This window comes from Xiphophorus hellerii, unplaced genomic scaffold (genome assembly GCF_003331165.1).
Source record: "Xiphophorus hellerii strain 12219 unplaced genomic scaffold, Xiphophorus_hellerii-4.1 PGA_scaffold_71__1_contigs__length_207192, whole genome shotgun sequence".
NCBI classification, from domain to species: Eukaryota; Metazoa; Chordata; class Actinopteri; order Cyprinodontiformes; family Poeciliidae; genus Xiphophorus; species Xiphophorus hellerii.
Genome location: NW_022587646.1, coordinates 191228 through 207192, shown reverse-complemented (window position 1 = coordinate 207192; position 15965 = coordinate 191228). Strand labels below are relative to the sequence as shown.

Genomic DNA, 15965 nt, shown 5'->3' with positions numbered 1-15965 from the left:
ATTTCCGAGATTCATTGAATCCAGCACTAAAGCGCACATAGCTTTCCTTTTAGGGTATAAATCTGAATGAATATATAAAATAAAAGTCTTTTTTTCTTTTATGGACGAGTAAAAAATTTTGAGGGAGCGACGGCTCTTAAATGTGTGCCTTACGGGAAAATAAAGGTTGTCTCTGCGTTTTACGAAGAGTACCTGAACGCACCAGCAGAGGGGTTCCTTTCTTCCCTGTCACGTGACAGAGGGCCGCCTGTGGTTGGTGATGTGACAGTGCTGCTAGCACTCGTTAGCTAAGTTTGTTGACTTTCGCAGTTACTCGCGCCTCCTGACCGTTGGGAGAAAAGCTAGCAAAAATGGACAACAGCGGGAAAGAAAAAGAAGCCGCGGCTTTAATGGCGGAGGCGGAGAAGAAGTTAAAGTCTTCCCAGTCGTTTTTCGGCTCGATGTTTGGGTGAGTGTGTGACTGTTAGCCAGTGTGAGGGCCAACTATGCGGAAGGTGGCTAGCTGAGCTGTTAGCAGCAAATCTGAAGGCAAAACATACAGTACCAGTACAGCTGTCGGTGATATACGGTGGTGCTTAACGCTCCAGGTTATCAACGAGTGTTAAAATGTTTCTATAGACCGAGACTGGACACGTCTGGACACATCAATGCGCAATATGTTGTTTTTCACGGCTAAAATAGCGATATACGTTGTGACAATTCCATTGTTAACACAAATCGATTCGGTAACAAGCTATTATTTGTTTATCTGTGACCTAAATGACACATTTAAGTATAAAGTTTCATATGCGTGGACACTTTCTGTAATGTCGCTGCTCTAGCGCCTCCTATTGGAGCAGTCGATCTGTGCAAGTCACATGTCAGTCACGTTTGTTTATAGTATCAAACTAGAAAACATATATTGCACTTAACGTATTTAGAAATTACAATAAACTCCCAGAGGCCGATAAAATATTCAATAAATTCACAAATTAACTGGAGAAAAAAGTCACAATCTTTTAAGCAACAAGGTGATAAGAATTATGTTCTGAGATTGTTTGCATTGTGGCCATAAAAACTGAAGAAGCTGAAAGGAAAATACACTAAAAATGAAAACCTGACGGTGTTCTTTAAGTATGAAGCAGGGCGCACTCTGGACAAGTCACCAGTTCATCAAAGGGCTAAAACAGGACGGACAACCATGCTCAGAAGCTCACTGATTCCCCTGACAGGCGTGTTTTTGGAAGCAGGACTACCTGAAAGAAAAAAAAAACCCAGATTCACAGGGAAAATTTACAAATGCCACACAGGAAGACCGAGCCAGGATTAGAAAGCTGGAGCTCCTTCCTGTGCTGCAAAAAATAACCAAGTCATCATCCTGCCTTTCTGTTGAAGTAAGACTTGATATAAGACAGGTTGTTTGCACATTACTGGTGCTAATTAGTCCGTCACAATAAGATGGTTAACGTTTTTGAAGCACAATTATTATTTACAGGAACACTATAATATATTTTCTTTATGGTTTTGGTTGTTGTTGTTTTATTTTGTACTATTTAAAATATTCTCCAGTTTGAGTGTTAAGAGTTCTGTACAAAACTAACTTTTATTGGTCTTAAAGAGAGTTGTATTAATATGCTATTATTACTATATTACTTAAAAATGGTTTCAAAAAAAACAAAATTATTGTTTATTGCAATAATTTCTTGGACAAAGCAAAATTAGTTATTATGTCACAGAACCAGAGATGGCAGAGTAACTAAAATTTTCACGCAAATAAGAGTAGCACTACTTCAACTTATTTTTACTCAAGTAAACATAAAAAGTATCCGTCCAAGAAATTACTCAAGTAAGAGTAAAAAAGTATTTGGTAAAAAGTCTACTCAAGTACTGAGTAACTTGTCAAAATATCAATCCTTTAATGTTAAAAAATAACGTCATCAGATGGACTAAAATATAAATCTGCATGCTATGTAATAATGTTCAAAAACAAAAGTTCTGCAACTCAACCTGAGAAACTTTCCACCGGTATCTTCAGCTTTAGATCGTAAGCCATTTATCCATTATTATTTTTAAACACAATTCTTTGCTAAGCTAACTGTAGCGTCGCAGCAAATAAACGGTTGATTACATGCAGTCGACCAGCAGAGGGGGCCCACGGACCACCAGTTTGAGGAAGGCTGGTCTAGATCATTATGTTTTAGAAAAGTGTGTGTGTTTTCCAGCGGTTCCTCTAAATTGGAAGAGGCCTGTGACATGTATGTGAGAGCAGCCAACATGTACAAGATGGCGAAGAACTGGTGTGGTAAGAAGGCCGACCTCTTCTCCTTCTCCTCCTCATTCACGACTGTATTTATGATCACTGTTATAACACCAAACCATCTGCTCTCAGCTGCAGGAAATGCGTTTTCCAAAGCTGCTCATCTTCACCTGCAGATGCAGAGCAAACACGATGCAGCCACCAACCTGATAGACGCTGGAAACGCCTTCAAAAAAGCAGATCCACAAGGTCAGTCTGGCTCCTGTATGTCTTTGGTTCTGCTGCATTCTGTGTGAAAATGGCTCAAAATATTGTGTTGTATTGTTATTTTTCATACAGAGCAGCATTTCTTCAGCTTAATTAGCTGATTTGTTCAAAGCTTTCTGATGTTCATGGATTTAAGGCGACTGAGTTTGGTTGCTTTTTCCAGGCTGACCCTCAGTAGAGGCTTTGTGCGGGGTCTGACCATCTGGTTTTTAAGGCCTTCAGCTTTATTTATCCAGGAACTAGAAAAGGAATAAAAATAATAGGTTTTTTTTAATATATATTTCATCTTACTTTAGATACAGAGCCTTAAATCTGGTGTAAGACTAAATACATCTGCTGAAAATATAAGCAATAAATAAATTAACCAATATCTTCCATTTGTATGATTGATTTTTTTTTCCTCATATTTCTTTTTCTAAAGAAAGACTGGATGACAAGAACATTCAGTTTGCTGCTTTAGTCTTATCTATGGTACGGCGTATTAGAGGAATTGTAGATAGAAAAAATTAAAAATGAGGAGTACATTTCCATTAAAAAATCCCCCAAATTTCTAGAAAAACTTGGCAATTTTGAGATTAATCTTGGAAATTTTATAGAAAAAAACCTAAAATTTCAGAGTTTAAAAAGTTGCAAATTTGTTAGAAAAATTTCTACATTTTCTAGACAGCTTGGAAATTTCTGAGTTGAAAAAGATTTTCATGGATTTTTTTTTCCTCAAAAATTGCTGAGATTTGTCTCAAAATTTATATTTTTGTAGTAAATTCTTTACTTTTCAAACTTAGAAATTCTCTGGAAAAAAACAAGAAAATCTCAGCTCAATTTCAAAATGTCCACCTATTGTTCTTTCTACACTGTTGTGCATCCAGCCCATTTGTCAAGGACTGTATTATTCACAAAGACTTCAGCATCTATTTTGTTAATTTATGTAAAATATCTTCCAGTTCCAGATTTAAATTGTTTATTAACAGTTAATTGATCTGTGACATGTTGTACTTGCATTATTATGCCACTGTTACCATTATATTACTTGAAAATGATCTCAAAGTAACAACATTATCATTTATCGCAGTAACTTTTGGGATAATTTATCGTGCAGCAGAATCAGTTTTCATGACATACGTATTAATGTCTGGAGGTGTTTGGGTTTCTGCTCTCGACTAAATATTTCCTCTCTCTACAGAGGCTATCAATTGCTTAAACCGAGCCATCGAGATTTACACAGATATGGTGAGTTTGTGTTTTCCTTTTATTAAGTTTGGGTTAAAGCTGACTTTTGTAAAAATCGTTGTTCTCGTCCGTTTTCAGGGTCGTTTCACCATCGCAGCGAAGCATCACATATCCATCGCAGAGATTTACGAGACAGAGTTGGTGGACATCGACAAGGTTAAAGAAAAATTAAACCATTCATTTTAATTTGATTTTGTTTACTTTTTTAAAAAATAACCTTTATTTACATTTTTACATACAGGCCATTGCTCATTTTGAACAAGCAGCAGATTATTATAAAGGTGAAGAATCCACCAGGTGAATATTTTAGATAATATCTGAACACTTTTCTGCGCTTTACTTCAAATAGTTAAATATGTAGGTTTGTTAAACGGATTTCCTTTTTTCAGTTCTGCAAACAAGTGCCTTCTTAAAGTTGCGACCTATGCAGCCCAGCTGGAGCAGTACCAGAAAGCGATAGAGATCTACGAACAGGTGAGATGTTAAACATTTAGCGTCTGACGTCTTGCTGAGCGAAGAATCTGTAAAATAAGCGTAAGCTCTTGATTTCAGGTTGGAACTCATGCGATGGACAGTACGCTCCTGAAATACAGCGCCAAGGATCACTTCTTCAAGGCGGCGCTGTGTCACTTCTGTGTAGACATGCTAAACGCAAAGGTGAGCATAATTTACATAAAATTTCCTAGCTGTGAAGCTAGTGAAGCATTAGTTTCTGTGTTAAGGCCGTTTTCTTTGCTGTCCGCTCAGCTTGCCGTGCAGAAGTATGAAGAAATGTTTCCAGCGTTTTCAGACTCCAGAGAGTGCAAGCTGTTGAAGGTAGGCTGACTGAAAAATGACTAAATGTCAACTTGGAGAAAGGTTTCCCAGGCAGCATTTCTGCGTTAAATCTAAGGGTGTTTTCACACCTGACAGTCTGGTAGACCGAATTCGATTGGAGGACAAAATTGCAACATTTGCTAGATTTTCAGCTGCTGTGGTTCAGTTTCACACTGACTGAATCAAACAAACCAACCTCTTTAAAAAAACAGTTCCCCTCCTTGCCTGGGGTGTCGCTGCACCAAGAACCACTGAAGGAAACAACACAAAAACATCTGAAGAAGACATTGAGCGCAACTTTCTTCATCACAAAATGTAAACAAAAGTGAAGAAGTGTCAGATTTTAGCGGTTGTTGGATTTCACTGTCGTCTTTCGTAAAAGACCACAAGTCATTTTTCCTGCTAGCGCTAGATTAGCTTGTTTGTTTTGGTTGTACTTACCCAGAATGCCCTGAGCTGTAGTCGACTTCCTGCTTTTGGAGCAATCTCCGGTCCGCTTGGCGTTCACATAAGCATTCAAATCGCACCAGAGTTCACTTTAATCAAACCAAGAACTGGGTTTGTAGGAGAAGACTGCTCCAAAAGCAAGAAGTGGACTACAATGCAGTGCATTCTGGGTAAATACAACCGAAACAAATGCGCTTGGCTAGTGCTAACAGGAAAAATGGCTCATTTAACAGAGAAAAGAAAAATCCTCCAACTGCTAAAATCTGATGCCACTCCATTTTTGTTTACATCTTGTGAAGAAGAAAGTTGCGCTCAGTGTCTTCTTCAGAGGTTTTTGTGTCATTTCTTTCAGGAGTTCTTGGCGCAGCGCCCCCACAGGCAAAGAGGGGAACAGGTTTTCAATTAGGTTGGTTTGTTTGACACAATACAGTGTGAAAGAAAACCACAGCAGCTGAAAATGTAGCAAATGTTGCAACTTTTATCCCCAATCAAACCGAGTCTACCAGGAGTGAATACATCCTAATAAAACGCACTGATCCATAATCAATATTTAGGTTAGAACCGGGCCAAATATAGTCATAAAGTGACCTTTTTTCACATTTAGTTATCAAACTTTACAGTCCAAAGACACATAGACTTAGTAATATTCAAATATAGTTGCTAAATCTGCTTGTGAAAAAGTAAAGATAATTTCAGTTGATAAGACTTTTTATTTTTGTATAAATTTTTTTTATTTTCAGTAAGGAGGAAAGAATCAAACTGCCATAAAAAGTAGAAATACAGTTTCCTGAAAAGACGATGTAGATTACTGCATAGTTAGTTTAATGTTGTTGTGGAAGTTTGATGTATAATATTGGAGAAAAACTTTAACTATCCCATTTTATTTCACTAATATTTAAAAAAGCCTGTTTTAAAGCATGTTTTACCTAAAGAACAGCTGGTTGTAGACAAAACTCTACCATAATATAACAACACTGCCTGTGGTCTGAAAGGCATTTTAGTCGGTTATTCTCAGTTTGTGTTTTGTAACAGTTTTGGTTTAAAATGAGCTTCTGGTGCAGCGAAATCCCGGCAGGATTTTTATCTGATTTACACGTTTTAATGATCCACAGGTGAATCCGTCAGTCTCATTACTGACCTGATTATCAGAAATTATGAGCTGATGTGCTTGGAGTTGTTGTCTTTTTTGTGTTTATCAGGACCAGAAAAAGATTTAGATACTGAGAGGAGGCTTTGTGCTCCACAGCGCCATCAAGTGGACAGTAAACGCAAAGCATGCAGAGAAATAAATCTAATAATGGCTTTTGTTTGAAATCTAGAATTTTATTAAAAATAAATGTCTATGAAAATAAGCAAATACGATCCTCATTATTTTGGTTTTTTTTATTTTACTGCAAAAACACAAAATATGACCAACTGTTTTTGTATAGTTTTGTGTGTAAATGTCTTAGTGGACTTGGAATAAGACAAAACTAACTTACAAGTAACTTTTCAACAAGAAATAGGAGCTTGAGAATATTAAGGCAATAATTCCTTAATATTAATGGAAAATAATGAAAATTTAATTACAAGAATTTTTTCCATGTTATAAGTGAAATAATCTGCCAGAGGAACTAGAACCTTTTCATTAACAGGCCTGTCACGATAGCAAATTTTGCTCACCGATTAATTGTCTCAAAAATTATTGCGATAAACGATAATATTGTTTGAAGACCTTTTTACACTGATTTAATGGAAATGACGTAATAATGCATGCAATTTCCTGCCAAAGATAAATACACTTTATTTTCAAAAGAACACTAAACACTGGAACTGATAAACAAAATAAACAAAACAACCAAAAACAAAAATAAAATGGATTCTCAGTCTCCATTAACAAAAAACTCACTTGAAAAAAAAAACTAAACAACATAAAGCCAAAGTGGAAATAAATACTGCATTCAACCAAAAGAATGCAGATGATGAAGTCTGTATATTATGTTGCCCTTCAGTAATATTTAGATTTAAATAGAGAAGATGGGCACATCGACTACCTGATGCAATAATTCACACTACATGATTTTTTGCTCCTATTTTTCCCCTTACAACAATCTTAAAACGTTGATCTTTCTAAGATTGTGTGGTGTGTTACGGTAGATTATCGTTGCCGCTCCGATCCAAATCAGGGGTTTTCCCCACTGGGAGCTTTAACGCAGCCTGTTGAATGTGACACGTAGCCAATCAGAAAGCGCGGATTCTCCTCGTGTTTTCTGAGGGGAAATTACGGAGGGGAATCCCAAACAGCTGACACGGCGCAACCCGAAGTCCAGCGGACATTGGAGATGATATGTGGAAACAACATTAATGTTTATTCAACATGCAAAGAATATAGAAATGACAAGAGGAGGAGTTGGAGCGAAATTGCTACCACAGTTGATAAACCCGGTAACTTTTCAGCTGTTCTTCGTTAACGTGACATAAATAGGTTATAATGATTTTCATTCAGTCAGGACTTTACGCTGACACTAGCCACATGCATTGCAGGTAGATTGCAGTAAAGCATTGATTAATGCCTGGTTTTAAAATGAGTTCACTGGACTTGTAGCCATTATTTTGTGCCCATTGTTGGACACCACACGGCAGGACCGAACCCGATCGAACCGTTATACCTAGGATTTCTGTCGGCTAATGTGTGGTCTGTCAGGTTTTGAAAATGGGCTGACAGCTCCTGTGTGCTGGGCATTACAGTAAGTAAAATGAGGAAGGGAGGGTCAGTGGAGAGCACCGGAGTTGAGCCTTTTTTCATTCAGTGTCTTTAGCTGAAAGAGAAAATGGTCGGAAGAGACGATAGTGCCGATAATTAAAATGACGACGATAGTTTTAATTTATCGTACGATTAATCGATTTATCGTTTATCGCGACAGGCCTATTCATTAATATTAAAAAACCATTGACTTAAATTAAACTCCTATAAATTGTTAGTAGTATAGTTTTGATTTTTTCAAGTGTAACAAGATATTTGCACTTGGAACTAAACCAAAATACTTTGTAAGATTTTGTGTTTTTGTAGTGCTGCTCCTGTTTTTTTGTTTTAATTTTGACGTTCTTATCCAGGATGTTTAATCTGACTGAAATATTATCATGTTTAATCTGACTGAAATATTATCAATCAAAAGCTTACAGATTTAATTAAATGTTGGAGGTCTACGCTTCTATTTAGTTGAAGTAACACATTTGATGCGTTCTTTGAGGCGTTTATTGTATTTTGCTCCTTTCTTTTTGTCTTTTTAAACAACTTTTACATCTAAAAATCAGTAACTTTACTCGTTATAACTGTTAAAACCTGTTTTATTTACATTTGGATGGTTAGATTATCAGCTGGTATAAGTTTATACATGGTTGAATAATGAAACGCACTTTTGTACGGTGCTATTGTTTGCTATTTAATGTGTTTTTATTCTAGTGGGTTTTTGTCCCAACAGAAACTTCTAGATGCATATGAAGAACAGAACGTGGACGGCTACACTGACGCGGTGAGTGGGCAAACTGAGGCTTGTTGCTTAAATTGACTAAATGTAAATATGCTAATCACAGGTCTTATATTGTGTAGTTGAGGGACTATTCAAACTTGTAGGGATTCTTTTTTTCTTGCGTTACTTTTCTGTCAGGCAAAAGTTTTAGTTACCTTCATTGCGTTCTGTAACTTCAGGCGGTCGAGGCTACCGCTAACTAGCTGCTACTGGCTAGTTAGCAAACTTAAACCTTCGTTTTTGCCACTGGTTCACTTCTGTTGCCAACCTTTATATTTATAGTTTCTGATCTTAAATTTAATTTAAGCTAGCATTAAAAAGTCTTGAAATATACATACTCTCTCTGTTGCATGTTTTTACTCATTTCATTTTTTATTTTTCTATTCAGCAATCGAACAAGTTCCTGTTTTGTTATATTTTATAAGTTTAATAACGTGAGCCATAACGATCTACAATAACGTATTTGAATTAATATGAGTTACAAACACATTTAATTTCCCTTTTGGGATCAATAAAGTAGTTTTGAATTTGAATTAATCTGTCATTATTTAAAAGCTGACAGTTGAAAAATAATTTTAAAAATAAAACTTTTTTTTAAATATTGTTAAAAATTTTATTTGAACAAAATAATTTAAAATAAATTTTTTAACACTTTTTAACATTATTTTGTTAAAATTTGAACTTTTTTTTTTAAAATTCAGCGTATTATGAGAAACGCTGTTTTTTAATAAAATGGCTCCTTAGAGATAAATCAACCTTAGATTCACTCATTAATCAATAATTCCTTGCATTAACTGTTCAATAGAAAGCTCATACCTAATTTTATTTTTTAGCCAGGTTTTGTTTGATTAAACAGAAAAAAAGCAGAAGTATTTGTGATTTTACTTCATTATATTTGTCAGATTTACAGTTTTCTCCAAACAAAAACCTTCAGCGATGATTCTCTCTCGTTCTTATCATGACACATTACACATTACGTGTGTTTTTTGTTTAATTACATGTTGGGATTATTTCCAGGTGAAGGAATATGACACCATTTCCCGTCTGGACCAGTGGCTCACTACCATGCTGCTACGCATCAAGAAGACCATACAGGACGACGAGAACGACCTCCGCTGACCTCACCAGCCGCCTCACATCCTTCTATTCCCGCTGCATTCATCGTTTTATGTACTCTCTATTTTCTGCCGTCTGCATTATGTCTTTGTTGCCTTTTATTCCACTCAGAACAAGTCTTTATATCATGCGTGTGAACACTATCTCGCTGGCTGCGCTCGGCACCCGGTATTAGTTTTACGTTTGGCATTTTGGCCACAACATTCATGATTGGGATGCAATAATACCAGCAGACTTGAGTGATGAAGATTAAAACTTTATTTCCGCTGTCGTGTGATGAGTGAGAGATCGCGGATAACGGTGTAATTGAAATGTCCAGAATAAACTAAATGAACTGAAATGCGATTTCTGCCTGCAGCGGTAACATTTGGACTTTTATTTTTCTCAGATCAGGGCATTTCTAATTAAAAAGCGAGTCTGAGTTGTAACCCTCCTCTGCCTTAAGCTGCTCTCAGGATGTGCACAGCAGGACGCTTCCAAAGGGCTGGGCGATAATTTTAGACATTAATCACACTTTTTCTTGTTTTTGAACTTTTTTTTTTTTTTGCACAATCCGTTTTTTTTTGTTGTTTTTTTTCCACCAATTCTCATTTTGTAGTTTAGAGTGTTGCACCAAGAACCACCGTCTTGTTTTACAGCTTCTATTTATTTGGACATTGAATTCAGGTCAACATTTAACGGTCAGGTTCAGAATAAAGCCGTAATATTAGTAAAACGAAGAAGTAATTTTTACGAACTCCAAAGCTAAAAACAAAAAACAATCTATCCAAGTGTTTTTCTTGTGTAATTTTAAGAAATTTTTCTGATAAAATTTCATTTTTATTCGGCTAATATTATGACTACATTGTTGTAATTAAACAAAACGTCTCAGTCTGGCCCTAATCCCGCGCTGACTGGAGTAAAAGATATTTTCAGTCTTTTTTTTTTTTTGAAAAAAAGAAAGGGATTTTAAAAATTATTAAAATTGAATCTGGTATGAAAAAAATCTGACTATCCTCATAATTAAATATCTACATGACATTCTTCTTGTAATTAATTTTAAAATCTTGCAGCTTCCCCCCTAATATTGAACTTAAAGAAGGGATGAATTAATTAAAGTCACCTTTTGAAAATATTTTCTGTCATTTGTAAAAAAAATTTTTTTAACAAAATCGATTAAAGAAACTTGAAGTTGGATAAAATCTCCCAATTATGTTTATATTTTCATAATTAAATATCTAAAGGACTACATATTTGGAATTAAATAAAAATTCTTGAGGCCAGGTTACAATATTTTGTTGCACAACTGAAATAAAAGCCACTTTTTAAAATATTTTCTGTCATTTGTAATTTCTGTTTTAAGGGGAAAAAATTAACATCAGATCGAGTATGAAAAAAAAAACTTAAGTAAACATATTCTCATAAATAATTTAAAATTCTTGCAGTTTTCCCCTAATTTTCTGTCGTACAACTTAAAGAAGGGATGACTGAAATAAAAGCAAAATATTTTCTGTCATTTGTAATTTCTTTCCAAAAGATAGCAATTAAAATCAGACTTTATTTTGAAACCTTATCGCCCAGCCCTTATTAGCGGTGACTTTGCATATTTGCTCCCATTTAAAGTCATTTTATTCCTGAAAAGATCTAACGACCCTTGACCTTTGTGATCATTTGCATGGCTTGGAATGAAAGGGGGGTTTATTGGTTTAGCAGAATGGTTTGTATTTTTGTAAGCAGGCTGGTTAAAATGTGTTTGACAGCCTGATGGAGATGCAATACATTTAAAAAAAAGAAAAAGCTTTATGGATCGGGACACTGTGCTCACATCTCCTCCCGATGATCCTGTGAAACGTTTGGTCTTAAGCGTTGTTTGTGATGTCTTGTTGAATAAACCTGAGTGGACCTGCAGCCTCTCTGGGTGTGGTTTACTCCCCGTGTTTGTCCTGCGCTGCCTCATCCGGCTTCATTTTATCATCCACCACTCTGTGATGTGGACGAACTGGAAAAACATCTCCTACCCAGGAAGAGTGGAGAATATTTAAATCTGCTACCGTTTTCTTCATTTCCCCTGTGAGTAGCTTTACTTCCTGCTTTTCGTGCTAAAATGTAAAAGTTCTGCATCAGATTTTACAGACAAAATATCTTTCTAGAATAAACGAACTGCAAAAACACAAAATCTTACCAAAGTAGTTTTTGTTTGGATTGTAGTGTGAATATATTGGTACACTTGAAATAAGACTGTACTAACTTAAAAGTAACTTTCCAGCAAAATATAGGTGAAAATATATATTTTATGTATCACTTTTTCATCAGTATTAAAAAATTATTGACTCAAAACATGCTCCTATATCTTGCTGAAAAGCTACATGTAAATTAGTTTTGTCTTATTCCAAGTGTAATAAAAGTATTTGCACCAGAAACCAGATTAAAACTATTTTTTGTGTTTTTACATTTTCATAATAAGGCCATAATAAGCCAGCTCTGTGTTTCTGAGCAGGCAGGTGTTTTGGGATTTCTTCCTGCTGTTCCTTAGTTTTCAGCAGGTGTATCCTCTAATTGAACACCTGTGAGCAGGTTGTGCGTCCCCCACAGAGCTCGTTCATCACCATAAACAACCAGCAGCTAAAGCAGATTCAACTCATTAAACTGAAAAAAATGTTTACGGTTAAAACTCAGAAAAATCTACATTTTTAACCCTTTGGTTACTGTTACTGAGAGGTAAATTATTCTTGAGTTTCTTGAGATCTTTGGTTTATTTCAACTGAATAAAACAGCTAGTACTTTTTTAGGTCCTTTTTTAAGTCCTAAGTCATTTTTGCCAAAAGTGAAACAAAATGTGTTTAAGTGATTCAGGTTAAACTGACCAGGCCAAATTTTACTGGACGATGAATTATCCCAGAAGTTATTGCAATAAATTATAATGTTGTTGTTTTGACACCATTTTCCAGTAATATAATGGTAATGGTGTAACAATGCAAGAACAGATTATCAAAGATCAATAAATTTTAAATTCTAATGGACATTTGACACTGGAATACATTTTAAATATCCCAAATAAATAAACAAACAAAACAACAAATAAATTAAATTATTAAGTCTCTGTAAATAAAATCATCCTTCAAAAAAAGGCTAGTTGAGACCAAAAAACCAGACTGAAGATTTTTTTGTCATTCAGTTTTTGGTAAAAAGTGAAAAAAAAAAAAAAGAGAAAAGAAAAGCTGAATTTTCCATAAAATTGTGGCACAAAATAGTGTTTCCAATAACTGGCATTCTGAAAAAGCATCGTTACAACAAAGAGATCATCAAAATGAAGATTTATTTTTTAATGCTAGTTTTGTGTTTGAGTCTACAAGTGTCCTAAAAAAATTATGAAAAAGTTCAATATGTTTGTCAATTACTTTAGAAAATAAAACTGATGGATCCACAGAGAAATGTTTCAAGTCTTGATTTGTCATTTTGACTACAAATGTCCACAAAGCTTTGTCAATCTTCTGCTAATGTTAAAAAAAAAAAAAAAAATTCTATCTTGGCGTTTCCATTAAATAAACAGTTAAAATAAAACTTGAACAAGTTTGTTTATGCTATAATTCATTTTTAAAAAAATGCTGCGTCATCCTCCTCCAACCACTTCCTGTCATCTTCTTCTTCTTCGTGGTTTTGAAATTTCTGCTTCCATTAAGCAAATTTATCTTCGAAATGTCAAATTGTACAATTATTTGGTCAATAAAAACGCACCATTTATAAAGAGGGGAAGGGACAACAAGTCACTGCTGAAGAAGAAAATTGTTTAGTTTGGTGTCATTCAGAGACATTTCAGTTAAAATATTATTTTTTATTGATCTTATGTAATATTTATTTTTAGACGGTTCTCATCGTTGTATGTTATCAATAATTCACACTATGTAATGAAATGAAGGACAAAAAGTACTGGAAGTTTCTCACAATAGTCTCATTTTTCTTGCATGCATATTCAGTGCACCTGAAAATGTCAACCAACTAAACCATACAAGGGTTATATACACATTTTAATTCAGTGTGGATTAGAGAAAATCCTAAATAAATATCAAGTTTGTGCAATAAATTCTTGTATTTACAATTGATCTCAGTCATTTTTTGTACAATCATCCCCTTGAAAAAAATTGGCCTACGCTTTACAGATGAAAATCAAGTTTTTGATCAAATAGTTGATATGAAAACAGCAGTTGGTCAATAGGCGTTCATTGGGAATAAGTGGTGATGTGTAGCTAAAACTTTTCAAGAATCTCTAAGGATTTCGGCTCCAGGTTTGAGGCATCATTTTTCTGTTCTGCAGGAACATTTGGAGCGTAACCTCTGAAGAGATCCGTCATCTCCGCTGAAAGATGATCCATCTCTAGAAAAACTCCTCACACCGCTTTGCGTGCCCTGTTCTGACCTTATGAGGTTTAATCAAAGACTCTTTGCCATGGTCCTCTCTGTTTCACTTCTGATCCTCTTCTACTTGACCGTAAGTCTAGAGAAGATCAATACCACCAGAGTAGCAAACTTCTCAAAGCAGGTGAACTTCACATCATCCCCTGTGAACCCTCACACCCCAGTGATTTCTGAAGACTTGAGGAAGATCATCCCTCAAGACTTTACGTACTGGAACCGCCTGTTTTACTCGGCAGTGACGAACATTGAGGATAATGACAACCCTTCCAGGAGAGCGTACCCCTGGTCGGCCTGCAAGGAGGAGAACCAGGAGGTTCTGAGAATAAACGTTCATGACTTTGATTCCTACCCTCCACTATTCCAGACTTACCTGAAGGGCATAAACTGCAGATCTCCTCCGATCCTAATCAACCAACTCAGGAAGTGCAACAACCACACCTTCCTGCTTTTTGCTATCAAGTCATCCCCCGCAAACTTCGAGAGGAGACAGGCGGTGCGGGACACTTGGGGTCGAGATGGGGTGTACCAGAACGGACGGAGGGTGCGCTCGGTGTTCTTCCTTGGCAACTACCAGCCCGATGACCCAAACCTTGGCGCACTGCTGTCGTTCGAAGCCAAACACTTTGGAGACATCCTGCAGTGGGACTTCCACGAGTCCCTCCTGAACCTGACCCTCAAAATGGACATGTTTCTCCAGTGGACAGTGAAACACTGTCCACAGGTGTCCTTCGTCTTCAGTGGGGACGATGATGTTTTTGTCAACACTGATGGACTGATCCGATACCTGGAGTCTTTAGACGCCTCTCAGGCATCTGAGCTGTATGTTGGACACGTCTTGGAATCAGCAAGTCCAATCAGGGACCCAAGAAGCAAATACTACATTCCTCTGACCTTCTACAGCGGGCCCTACCCTGCGTACACAGGTGGAGGAGGGTTTGTCATCTCCGGAGAGTTGATACAGTCTCTTTCTTTCGTTTCGAAGCTGTTTCCTCTGTTCCCCATAGACGATGTTTACATGGGTTTGTGCATGAAGGCACTTGGAATCACCCCCAAGTGGCATGAAGGATTTCAGACCTTTGACATCAGGAAACAAGACCGCGGAAATGTTTGTGTCCACAAGCAGAATCTCCTCATACACCAACGATCCCCAAGGGAGATTGAAGTAATGTGGAAGAACATCCACAACCCCCTGGTGTCTTGTTGAACTGATGGATCACCTGCACTAGTTTCCATTCTTACCATCTTACAACAGATGGCTTTGGGGGAATGTTTTCCGGTTACAGTTTTAGCTAGGTGAGGTTCATGACTGGCACTCCACCAGAGTTGGATGTACAAATCCAACATCTAATATTGTAATGCTTGTATTTCAGTTTTGACCTTAACTAATGTAAGATTTCAATTAAGCTTTGATCAATTAAAATTCAACAACATTATGGCAAGAAAAATAAAACATTTAATATGACTTTTTAAAATTTTGTCTTCTTTTATTTTTAAAAATCCGACAGCTTCAATGGGGATGATTGTCAAGAAGAAAAGCAACCTTGAACGGTTTTATTCCAAGTTCTGACTGGATTTTTCTTCTTCTTCTTCTGTTTGGTGGTTGGCAAACAACAAAATTGGTGCATTACTGCCACCCACTGGTCTGGAGTGTGGACCAGAATGTCACTCAAGAATTAAATTTTGTTATACAACTGTTTAAGGTAACAAAATATTATCAGATAAATTTTACTTTTCAAGTTATCTCTACTTAAATTAACTAAATATCTTTTAACTTTAATTCTATTTAATTTTGGTTTAATTGTTGTCTTTCTTCCTCATAAGTTTGATGACTTTGAAGAAGAGCACCGTTTGTCCTTTTGGGCTCAGCAGCGCCCTCCGTCAGTGAGGCACGGTACTTTCACCTCAACTTGCACATTCATTTTCAGCCAATCAGAAAGACTATCATTCACATTTAT

The 15965-nt window shown here is 36.1% G+C and overlaps 2 protein-coding genes across 3 annotated transcripts; both read left to right on the top strand.

The window, feature by feature from the left end:
* The first annotated feature begins 220 nt into the window (after positions 1-220).
* Positions 221-11505, top strand: LOC116716571 (alpha-soluble NSF attachment protein). 2 transcript variants are annotated; one of them, XM_032557410.1, is made up of 11 exons: positions 223-448; positions 2202-2281; positions 2369-2485; positions 3684-3730; positions 3809-3886; positions 3972-4027; positions 4120-4204; positions 4283-4387; positions 4478-4546; positions 8455-8505; positions 9520-11505. In XM_032557410.1, exons 1-11 carry the CDS (start codon positions 351-353, stop codon positions 9619-9621), a joined length of 888 nt encoding a protein of 295 aa, XP_032413301.1. In that variant the 5' UTR covers positions 223-350; the 3' UTR covers positions 9622-11505. The 2 variants fall into 2 exon arrangements, with proteins under 2 accessions (XP_032413300.1, XP_032413301.1); XM_032557409.1 differs by having other exon boundaries at positions 221-448; positions 2202-2485.
* Positions 11506-11579: 74 nt separating this feature from the next.
* Positions 11580-15482, top strand: LOC116716570 (N-acetyllactosaminide beta-1,3-N-acetylglucosaminyltransferase 2-like). The gene is made up of 2 exons (XM_032557408.1): positions 11580-11667; positions 13910-15482. Exon 2 carries the CDS (start codon positions 14015-14017, stop codon positions 15212-15214), a length of 1200 nt encoding a protein of 399 aa, XP_032413299.1. The 5' UTR covers positions 11580-11667; positions 13910-14014; the 3' UTR covers positions 15215-15482.
* Positions 15483-15965: the final 483 nt, after the last annotated feature.

Coding starts and splice junctions, on each gene's coding strand:
- LOC116716571 (XM_032557409.1), top strand. CDS start 351: ATGGACAACAGCGGGAAAGAAAAAGAAGCCGCGGCTTTAATGGCGGAG. Junction 449..2,201: donor TTTTTCGGCTCGATGTTTGG/GTGAGTGTGTGA, acceptor TGTGTTTTCCAG/CGGTTCCTCTAAATTGGAAG. Junction 8,506..9,519: donor TGGACGGCTACACTGACGCG/GTGAGTGGGCAA, acceptor GATTATTTCCAG/GTGAAGGAATATGACACCAT.
- LOC116716570 (XM_032557408.1), top strand. CDS start 14,015: ATGAGGTTTAATCAAAGACTCTTTGCCATGGTCCTCTCTGTTTCACTT.